The sequence below is a fragment of the Cryptomeria japonica genome, chromosome 5 (assembly GCF_030272615.1).
Source record: "Cryptomeria japonica chromosome 5, Sugi_1.0, whole genome shotgun sequence".
Classification (NCBI taxonomy): Eukaryota; Viridiplantae; Streptophyta; class Pinopsida; order Cupressales; family Cupressaceae; genus Cryptomeria; species Cryptomeria japonica.
Window position 1 is genome coordinate 360,629,082 of NC_081409.1, and position 11,617 is coordinate 360,640,698.

Genomic DNA, 11,617 nt, shown 5'->3' on the forward strand with positions numbered 1-11,617 from the left:
AGTCTTATAAAACCGTGAAAGTTTCGGAATGAAAGACAATGGCATGATTAGAATTTCATTTCACATAGCTATAATCCAATTTCAGTTTCAACCATTGTAATGGAAACCGAAATGGTCAATTATCATAATGATCTTACATAAGCAAATTCTATTGTTCATCAGTGTTCAATAATTAACAAGAAGATTTTTTTGTTGTCTAGAAGTGTGCTTAAGAAGGTGAGCCTGCAACCTCTAAGAACCAGGTGGAAAAGCTACAGAATTCATGTGGGCCAGTGTGAAGAGCTGTTAAGCACGCAGAGACTATGGATGCAACGTCGAACCACATTTTCCTTATTTATAATACAATGACAGTTTACTGGTTGGAATCTTTTTTCTGCCGAGCTAAGAAGTATATGCTAACCACCCTTGAAGACAAAATGTAATGATGGAAACAAACGACTTTTGGTTCATCCATCATGAAAATCTATAGATCAGGATGTCCGATATCTGTAATAATATGATGTTATGCCGCTGACTTGATTGTAAGCAAATGACTATCGTTGGAGGAATATAATTTATAAGCCAGTTTAACTGTTCTCTCAGCACGTCACAAATGATATCACTCCCTCCATTACAAAGCTCACCAAACCCACCCAATTCATTAATTTCACATATAAATATTTCATCTTAGTTCGTCCGTGAGCCTAACATGATCCAGCTGTTAAAGTGGGTACTCGAGTTTTCATGTGAGCGTCCTTTATCCAAGAGAAGGAATTTATCTTTTTTTTGCTCGTACAATCTAAATTTAGATATGGGAGATTTATGGGTTGATCAGAATTTCTCTGAATTCATACGCTTTCTGCCGCTGCTTGTCTGCATTGTGTTTGCGGCGGCTACGGCCGTGGCACACCCATTCTACCCATTTTTTACTCACACTTTTGTTGTAAGTTTTTTTAAAAGTAGTAGTTCTAATGTTTGGCTTATTCAAGTTTCAAAGAATAATGTGTCTGTTTTATATCAAACTGAGGCTTTTATTTTGCATCATTGCAGATTGAATCCAAGTCAGTGGAGAGGCTGTGTCAGAAGCAAGATATAATCACAGTTAATGGGCAGTTTCCAGGTCCAACGCTCTCTGTTAACAATGGAGACACTCTCATTGTCCAAGTCATTAATAAGGCTCAGTACAACGCCACAATTCACTGGTAAATGTCTAACAATATATGCTAGTGTATAGTTTGTTATAGCTCTACACTTTTCTGATCTTGAGTGCACGGTCATTTCAGGCACGGAGTGCGCCAGATGCGTACAGCGTGGTCTGATGGACCCGAATATATAACACAATGTCCCATCCAGCCTGGCGAAAGTTACACGTACAGGTTCACCATTAGCGGCCAAGAAGGCACTTTATGGTGGCATGCACACAGTTCCTGGCTCAGAGCTACTGTTTATGGCGCCTTAATCGTTTCCCCCAGATTTGGCACTTCCTATCCCTTCACCAAGCCCGCTCAAGAGATTCCCATCCTACTAGGTATTTATCTGCTACACAACTTCATCATTAGATGTTTTTTAAGTAGATGTATAATTTGTATTATTTTTAATATAGTGATAGATCGTGGAGTTTAATTCATAAGATTGACAATAATAAATTCTACACAATCAAATCTTGTTGTGAAGATAGATCATAAAATTTGATATAAAATATTGAAAATAATTAAATCTATACGATCAGATCTAAAAGAATATGAACAAATCATATTATAGACTGTAGAAATTTCATGATTTTAATAAATGCATCACTGGTATTTATGAACAGGAGAGTGGTGGAACAGTAATCCCATCGACGTGGTGAATGAGGCAACGAAAACAGGAGGCGTCCCTAACGTCTCAGATGCTTTCACTATCAGTGGACAGCCAGGAGATCTTTTTCAGTGCTCAAGTTCAGGTGCCATAAAATTATTAATAAACCTAGTTTTGCTTTTGATTTAGGTAGATGTTTTCAGTGCAATGATGAAATTATATTGATGAATGCAGGTACATTTAGAGCTCGTGTGAAGCCGGGGGAGACTAATCTTGTGCGTGTGATTAATGCTGCACTGAGTGCCGATCTGTTTGTGGCCATTGCAGGCCATGAAATGACCGTCGTTGGAGTGGATGCTTCATATACAAAACCCTACAAAACTAACATTCTGGTGTTGGGTCCCGGGCAGACCACAGACGTACTAGTGAATTTCTATAAGAAGGAAGGCAGCTATTATATTGCTGCTCGAGCATATGCCAGCGGTCAGGGAGTCCCATTTGACAACACCACCACCACTGCTATCTTTGAATATAGCAATGGAAGTTCCCCTGCGTTGCCTGATCTTCCATTCTATAACGACACACATTCCGCCTACAAGTTTTCTTCAAGCCTGAGGAGCCTGGCCTCACAAGAACACCCTGTTTTTGTTCCTCAGACAGTGGATGAGAGTCTTCTCTACACTGTGGGATTGGGACTGATCGACTGCCCAGAACAGTCATGCGTGGGTCCCAATGGAACAAGGCTTGCAGCAAGTATGAACAACCACTCATTTGTATTGCCATCATCTTATTCAGTCCTGCAAGCCCATCACTTCGGCGTCAAAGGAGTTTTCACCAATGGCTTCCCTGACAGTCCTCCGGTGCAGTTCGATTACACTGGGCAAAACATAAGCAGTAGCCTTTGGTTTCCTGTGAGGTCCACTTCTGCAAAAGTGCTGAGATACAACACAGCAGTGGAGGTAATTCTTCAAGGGACAAATATCTTGGTAAGTGAAAGCCATCCCATCCATCTCCATGGGTATGACTTTTATATAGTGGGAACAGGATTCGGCAACTACGATGCCACAACGGATCCATTAAAATTCAACCTTGTGGATCCTCCCATGCGCAACACACTCAATCTTCCAGTCAATGGATGGGCTGCCATTCGATTTGTTGCTGACAACCCTGGTAAACATAATTTTCACTTTCTAATTCTTAGGTTTATAATATCACCGTTTTTAAATGAGTCATTTAATTGAATGGGTGTGCAGGAACTTGGTTGTTCCACTGCCATTTGGATGTGCACATAGGGTGGGGTTTGGCCATGGTTTTTGTAGTTGAAAATGGAGCAGATTTCATATCAACTCTGGAGATGCCTCCTCCAGATCTTCCTGCATGTTAAGGAAATTTCCATGAAGTTCTTTGCTCGCTTTGAAAACTCATTCTATTCCCCACAGACGAACAGACCAACTGTTCGCTTTCATCATTGTTTTTTAATTTGTCCACTCATATCTACCCATCAAGTTGATTATTTACATTTCTGACTGTTTCCCATTTGTATTTCTATGTCCTTCCTCGGGTATTTTTAAAACAAGATCTAAATGTGAAAGGCAACAATGCTTTTTCTTATTCAATACACTGGATATTACTAGGATTATGAATCGTAAAGAACGAAGATTGGAGATTATTGCTCCATACTATTCATTTCCAGCTGTACAGATTTGTATTTTCTGTTCTAAAAGCATCTACATTATTCAAAAACCTCGTGACTTGCGATCATGCTGAAAGGAATGATTAATATCAAATCATTGACTATTATAAAATGCCAAAAAGAACCATTCAAGCTCGATGTAAGCTTACACCATTTTGATTGTCATTATTAGTTGATCCACGCACCATTCAACTATCCATTATGAAAATGTTAGTTATTATGATGGTCCCCAAACAAGATTCTCTTGTGATGGGGCCCACGGAAATTGGAAGTTCTTACCTTGTATGATAACTCTAAAGAAATATAAAAAGCAACTTTTAAAATACTTAGTTGTTTAATTCAATAATGTGATTAATATAGATTAAATGAAGAGAGGTCTAAATCTTTATAAAACCGTTATGAAGGCGTATAAGAGAGAAACTAAAAAGTTGTGAGACCACCAAGACCACAAAAATGGAAAAATGATAGACCCTTTTCTTAACAAACCGATGAGAACATGGGTTTGACCCAATAAAATCACATAATCAGAATGAAGGAGGGTTTTAGGACTAAATCTCGAACCATCATCCAAACAAAAACCCTTGCACTAAACCAAACCAGCCAGGGAAATATAAAACTAATAGCATTTTTTGAAAGGCTTTTCGCAACCTTTTACCAGAAGGACCATGTTGAACAGAGGCTTTCTCAATCATGGAGGGATACCACAAGGATTTGCAAACATCCAAGGTCCTTGTGACAGTAGAAATACCTTGCCTTTTTAGGAAAACACTATTCAAAGAATGGACTAGCATAATAAAACTCTGAGGGTTTTGATAGTCATCCCTAAACCTTTTACTAGTAGAAATCCCTTCAAACAAGGTAGTATGTACCACCTCAATAGGTCCTTTGTCAGTAGTAATTTAAAAGATCACAAGTCCTGAAAAAGACTTTAGAACTCCAAATCTTAAAAGAACACTACCCCACTTCCAAAAGGGAGATACATAGGGCATCCCCTTAGGAGAATACACAAGAGGATAGGGGGAGAAGGGGGCAAACAAACATACCCTAGAAGAAAATTGCGTGCACCAAATAAAACCAGAGATCACCACTGAATAGACACATCGGAAGTAGAGCTCTCTCTAGCTAAGTGCTTGCGGGGTAACCATCCCTCAAGATGCATCCAAAGCCAACCCACAACTAACAGTAGAGATCCAAATCTTAAGGGAATGCCATCTTCCATAGAGAAGAGCACAATCACTTCAACACACAAGATCTTACCATCCAAATAAAATACATGGATCAAAACCCTAGTGCTGATAAAAATAAAACCCTTACCCCAACAACCATAAGGCAAAGGTCAACATTCCCGGCCAAAAATAGGGGGGGCAGGGAAGGCACACACATGGTTAGGGATTCCACCAAACCCACTAACAAAAAAGGAGAGGGACCACTAGATCTGAACAGATCCCCAACAAAAAATCCATGAATAGGGCATAGACTACTAGCCTCAATCCGCACATAGAAGACCTAGTTTGTAAGTAGGAATCCCCAAAACACAACACTCCTAGGGGAAGGCCAAAAGTCTAAGCACCAAACCCCATCTCTTGCAATGCCTGCAAAGTAATAACTCCTCAGTGCACACTATATCCACGGAGTAGAGGGCAACAAACGAACACACAAGAACCAGGGCCAACCTATGAACCTCATCCACATTATCCACCTCTTCCTCGCCTTTGTCCTTCAGAATGCCCTCCTCAAATTCGCTACCTGAAACTCAAGTAGAGATTGTACCCATCTCGTCTCTCAAAATTTTATATTTATCACTTTTTCTATCATAGCTGATTAATCTACTTTAGAACTCCATAATTCATATTGTTGTTAAATTGTTTCTGGATTGAATTATGTTGGAGTTTTAACATCAACATTTCAAATCATAATGTGTGATCCATCATCGAGATAATAGAGAATTAGGAAAAAAAAATTTGTTGTAAACCAAAACTAGCTCTAAAATGGTGGGAAGAAAGGGGGAGAAGGTTGTGCATAGCTCAAGAATTGACGTTGTATGAATTTGAATTGGGGCTTGGGAAGCATGCATATAAGGGGGTGGGATGCTTAAAAGTGCCTTTCTAAATTCTCTATTTATAGTTTGCATATGTCAATAAGAGAATGTTGGCATTTTGCATATAGATTGCATTAATGATATGTTGTCATTGATGTCAATTAAACCAGTGAATGGTATTCATGATATTGCTGATGTTATTGTTGTTATTTCTATTGTCTTGTAACTAGCATGATAAAATTTAAGGAAGATGTTCTAAACCGATATATGGTAGTTTGTAAGTTGAACCGGTGTAAAGGATTAAACCTTTCTATGTTATGTAACCGATAAACCCTACTTGTTATTTTTTGTTAAACCCTAACAAATCAAGTTTGTTGGTTTAAGATCTAATGTTGAGCGGTAATGATGGAGACACATGTCATCATTGTATGAGGATTAGTTCAAATTGATTTGGCGCATTTATTGTCTCGGAAAGGAGCAAAGTGGATTGCATCTAATGCATAGTGTGTGATGAGTTACAAAGTCTGATGAAGCGGTGATCATGGAGTGGTTGGAATTTTCTTGATTAATGTGAAGAGATTGTTATGATTTCTAACAATTAAGATTGTACCGACTTGTTTGTAATCTCGATGATGAGAATTAGGTTTTTGTTGTGTTGCTGACCTAGTTAATTTTTATTTAAGGTCGATGATATTTTTTGTTAAGAGTTCGCAGCGTTGACAAGATAAGTAGAAACCAGTTGAGTGTGTGGCTACCCAACCGGTGGATGGATCTACAGTTTGAGTAAAGGTAGATTGAAGCTTAAGAAGGATCTGATCAAGCAAATGTAGTGCTATTCAGATAGATCAAGAAAACCTGTTGTTTTGTAACAATTATAGCAGAAATTAAAATCCCCTAACCGAGTAAGCTCTAACAAGCTTGGTTACTTTCTAAATCCTCTAACAATGTGGTCCATTAGTTTGGATTCTCAAATCCTCCAGCGAGCATACTCCTAACAGGGTATTGTGCTTTTCATCAAGGCATATTTGTAAATCCCTTAACCGGGTGATTCTTAACAGAATTAGTTCTTTAACCTAACAAAATTAATTGGTATCAAAGTGTCTCAGTTCCTCTTTAACGTAAAGTCTAACAGCTTGAGGAAAAGATCTTGTAGATCATGATGAAAAAAGAAGGTCCAAAGTTCAACAAAGATAACTATAGGATATGGAGTGACAAAATGAAGATTTACATTAAGAGTCTTGGTAGTCAGTATTGGGATCATATAGAAACTAAGTATAGTGCACCTACTGGAACTTTGACTAATGATCAGAAGAAAGAACAATAAGAGAATCATCAAGCATTATAGGCTATTATCAGTTCCTTGTTTGATGCTGAATATGTAGATGTTCATGGTCTTGAAACTGCATATGAAGTATGGAAAAAACTTGAAGAGATTTATAACAGTGATGAACATGTTAAGATTGCTAAAGAGGATAGTTTAAGAGGAAAGTTTAATGACATGAGAATGTCTGAAGGTGAGAATATCCAGCAGTATGGTCAAAGGATAAAAGATATAGTTGGTGAAATAAAGAGTGCAAGAGGGAAAGTGGAAGATGCCATAGCAATCAGTAAGTTACTGAGAACCCTACTACTGGTCTATGCTATCCGAGTTGCAGATATTCAAGAGCTAAAATCCATTGACAAAACAAAGGTAACTCTTGACTCTATCATTGGCAAACTTACTGCTTTTGAACCAAATGGCTATGATGGTAGTGTACAAAAATCAAAATATGTATTCAGAGCTTCTGTCTCTAACTCATATATGAGAAGAAGTAGAGATGCCAGCCATAGCTATGAATCTAGATCCAGCAGAGATGTTGATGATGAAGACAATTTAGTGGAGCTTGAAGCATTGTTGGCAAAACGACTGCCTAGAGGCACTGGGAAATACAGAGGTAAGCTACCATTGAAATGTTTTCCTTGCAATAAGATTTGTCATATAGCAGCTAATTTCCCTAATGGTGAAAATGAATACAAGAGAGACAAATTTAAGAAATATAAGGGTAAAGGAAAGAGAGATTGTCTTGTTGCTATTGACAGTGGTATTACTGTTGAAGAACCTGATGATGATGCTAGTGAAGATATTGTGTTTGTAGCTATTAAGGAAGAGATATCAGATCATAAGGCACTAGTGTCCAAGATGGATAACTCTGATGATTGGATCATTGATAGTGGTTGTTCACATCACATGATCGATGATCAGAGAAAATTTCTTTCCTTGAAGGAATTTGATGGCGGTGTTGTCAGATTTGGCAATGACTCACCCTATATGGTTAAAGGTAAGAGAGTTATTTCTCTTAATGGGAAGAGGAGTGTTGATGATGTCTATTGTGTTGAAGGCCTAAAGCATAGTCTTCTCAGCGTGGCAAAACTTAATGACAAGGGATACCCACTAAAGTTTAGAAATGGTATGTGCAAAATCTTTGACAACAAAGGAGAATGACCAGAGGTAATCTATTCCATCTTAATCCTAAAGTTAGCAACTGTTTGATTACAAAGATAGATGATAGCTGGCTTTGGCATAAGAGATTTTGTCATATAAACTTTGATAACATTGTTAAAGTGAGAAAGTCTAAGACAGTAAGAGGTCTACCTCAGATAGACAAATCGGTTAATGCTCTTTGTAAAGAATGTCAGTTAGGAAAGATGACTTCTTCAACTTTCAAGAGCAAGTCCTTCTCAGTAGAGCACTTGTTAGATTTGGTTCATATAGATCTTCATGGACCAGTAAGAACAAGAAGCATTCAAGGTGATAGATATTTCATGATCTCTATTGATGATTGTTGAAGGATGATGTGGGTCACATTCTTGAAGGTTAAGAATGAAGCTTTTGGTAAATTCAAGGCATTCAGAGCCTTAGCTGAGAAAGAGAGTGGCAAAAAGATAAAATGTCCGAGAACAAATCAAGGTGGTGAATTCACTTCTGAGGAATTCACTAAGTATTGTGATGAGAAATGGTATCAAGAGACAACTTTCTGCACCAAGGACACCATAGCAGAATGGTATAGTAGAGAGGAACAACCGGTCAGTGGTTGAAGCAACTAGAACTATGTTGATACAAGGAAATGTAGCAAATTTTTTTTGGAAAGAAGCTGTAAGTACAACGGTTTACACAATGAACCAAAATTTGGTGAAAAGAGGTAAGGACAAGACACCTTATGAGTACTGGTATGGAAGATCACCTGATGTTAAATATTTTAAAATATTTGGTAGAAAATGTTTTATTAAAAGAGGTGATTATATAAGCAAGTTTGAAGCTAAGAGTGATGAAAGAATATTTCTTAGCTATTCCACCAAGAGTAAGGCCTACAAATGCTTCAACAACCAGAGACAGAGAATTGTTGAGAGTGTTGATGTTCATGTAGATGAATGTCCTGAAATTTCAGAAGGAACCAGTTCAAAGAGAAAGGATGAAGATCCTTGCAATTTGCTTTTGGAACCTGAAACTGTTAAATCAAAAACCGGTAAAGCAAATCCTGATGTACTTGTTCAACTAGAACAAATAAATTCAGAGGAAGAAGACAATGAAGAAGATGAACTTGGTGAGAATGATCATGCTATTCCTAGATATGTGAGACTAAATCACAGTCCTGAGCAGATTATTGGGGATAAGTATGCTGGAGTACTAACTAGAAGGAAAATAAGAGAGAACTCTTGCATGATCTCCACCATTGAACCAAGCAGTGCTAAGGAGGCATTTGGTGATGATTATTGGGTGAAAGCAATGGAGGAGGAATTGGATCAAATTGAGAAGAACAACACTTGGACCCTGGTACCCCGACGAGTAGACAAGAATGTTATAGGTACTAAATGGGTGTTCAGAAACAAGTTAAATGAAGATGGTGTTGTAGTTCGCAACAAGGAAAGATTAGTTTGCAAGGGTTATGCGCAAGAAGAAGGAGAAGATTATGGAGAAACTTTTGCACCAATAGCAAGACTGGAAGGAGTTAGAACATTACTTGCATTTATAGCCCATAAGAAGTTCAAGGTATACCAGATGGATTTTAAGTTTACATTTTTGAATGGGATATCAGAAGAAGAGGTTTATATAGAGTAGGTTGATGGTTAAACATTGACAGATAAGGAAGACATGGTATGTAGATTGCATAAAGATTTATATGGATTAAAGCAGGCACCCAGAGCATGGTATGAATGACTTCATACACATTTGATGAAGATAGGCTTTGCAAGAACCGGTGATGACAACAAAATTTATCTCAAGTCTGAAGGAGATAAAATACTGGTCAGTGAAGTATTTGTTGATGACATTATATTTGGAGGTAATGATTTCATGAGCAATAGTTTTGTAGATGAAATGAAGAATGAGTTTGAGATGTCATTAGTAGGGGAAATAAAAAAATTCATAGGCTTGCAGATACAATAGATGAAGAATGGTAATTTCATTACTCAATCTAAGTATGCGAAAGAGGTTTTGGAGACTTTTGGCATGAGTGACTGTAAACTAGTTGGAACTCCAATGGTTATAGGTTGTAAATTGTCCAAGGAAGATTCATCTAAGTCTTTAGATGAAAAGGAATACAGGTCAATGATTGGCAAATTACACTATGTTGTTCATAGTCGACTGAATATTGCCCATGCATTTGGTATAGTTGCTAGATTTCAAAAAAATCCAAAGGAAGCACATTTGATAGCAATCGAGAGAATTTTTAGATATTTGAAAGGTACAGTTGACTATGGGTTATGGTATCCATATGGAGGAAATTTTGATTCGAAGGTATACACTAATGTGGATTGGGTAGTAAATATTGATGACCGGAAGAGTACTATCGGTGGAGCATTCTTTCTAGGAGGAAGGATAGTTTCATGGAGTAGTAAGAAGTAGAGTTGTACTTCACAATCTACTACTGAAGCTGAGTATGTAGCAACTTATATGAATTGCACACAAGCTATTTGGATGAAGCACATTTTGGAAGGTTTTAAGATGAAGATCTCAGAACCTATAAAGATTTTATGTGCTAATACAAGTGCAATAAATATTTCTAAGAATCCTGTTTTGCACGCAAGGACTAAGCACATTGAATTGAAGTATCACTTTTTGAGGGAAAAAGTTCAAATTAAAGATGTTATCTTAGAGCATGTTTCTACCCAAGAGCTTCTTGTAGATATCTTTACCAAACCTTTGCCTAAGACCCCTTTTGAGTATCTAAGAAGTCAATTGGGGGTTGTTCCCTCTTCATGAAGTCAGTTGAGCATGATGTTGATTGCATCAGTCCCTAAATTACTTGTAAAATCTTACATTGATTGATGTTTTAAGAAGTGGATGTATTCCACAAGGGGAGCATCAAGTTGTAGTATGTTGATGCATAGTGAGCATTTGGAATTACATGTTTTACTTTCAATTTGGCATTGCTATCAAAGGGGGAGAAGAATTATGTGATTGAGGAGAAGAATTATGTGTCTGATTAGGTGAACCAACAACCGACTGAAGACAGACAGAGCATGGTGAATACTTGGTAATGTAAACCAAGATTCCTATTCACCAATCCACAACAACAATCAAAGGCATTGATATTTGTATTGCCATCAATGCCAAAGGGGGAGATTGTTGGCATTTTGCATATAGATTGCATTAATGATATGTTGTCATTGATGTCAATTGAACTGGTGAATGGTATTCATGATATTGCTGATGTTATTGTTGTTATTGTTATTGTTATTGTCTTGTAACTGATATGATAAACTTTAAGGAAGACGTTGTAAACTGGTATATGGTAGTTTGTAAGGTGAACCGATGTAAAGGATTAAACCTTTCTATGTTATGTAACCCGTAAACCCTACCAATTGTTTTCTGTTAAACCCTAACCAATCAAGTTTGTTGGTTTAAGATCTAATGTTGAGCGGTAATGATGGAGACACATGTGATCATTGTATAAGGATTGGTTCAGATTGATTTGGTGCGATTATTGTCTTGGAAAGGAGCAAAGTGGATTGCATCTAATGCATAGCGCGTGATGAGTTACAAATTCCGATGAAGCAATGATCATGGAGCGATTGAAATTTTCTTGATTAATGTGAAGAGATTGTTATGATTTCTAACGGTCAAAATTGTA

The 11,617-nt window shown here is 37.4% G+C and overlaps 1 protein-coding gene across 1 annotated transcript; it reads left to right on the plus strand.

The window, feature by feature from the left end:
* The first annotated feature begins 672 nt into the window (after positions 1–672).
* On the plus strand, positions 673–3,462 carry LOC131034482 (laccase-23). The gene is made up of 6 exons (XM_057965993.2): positions 673–922; positions 1,030–1,181; positions 1,263–1,507; positions 1,793–1,921; positions 2,011–2,946; positions 3,030–3,462. Exons 1-6 carry the CDS (start codon positions 689–691, stop codon positions 3,158–3,160), a joined length of 1,827 nt encoding a protein of 608 aa, XP_057821976.2. The 5' UTR covers positions 673–688; the 3' UTR covers positions 3,161–3,462.
* Positions 3,463–11,617: the final 8,155 nt, after the last annotated feature.

Coding starts and splice junctions, on each gene's coding strand:
- LOC131034482 (XM_057965993.2), top strand. CDS start 689: ATGATCCAGCTGTTAAAGTGGGTACTCGAGTTTTCATGTGAGCGTCCT. Junction 1,922..2,010: donor TTTTCAGTGCTCAAGTTCAG/GTGCCATAAAAT, acceptor TGATGAATGCAG/GTACATTTAGAGCTCGTGTG. Junction 2,947..3,029: donor ATTTGTTGCTGACAACCCTG/GTAAACATAATT, acceptor ATGGGTGTGCAG/GAACTTGGTTGTTCCACTGC.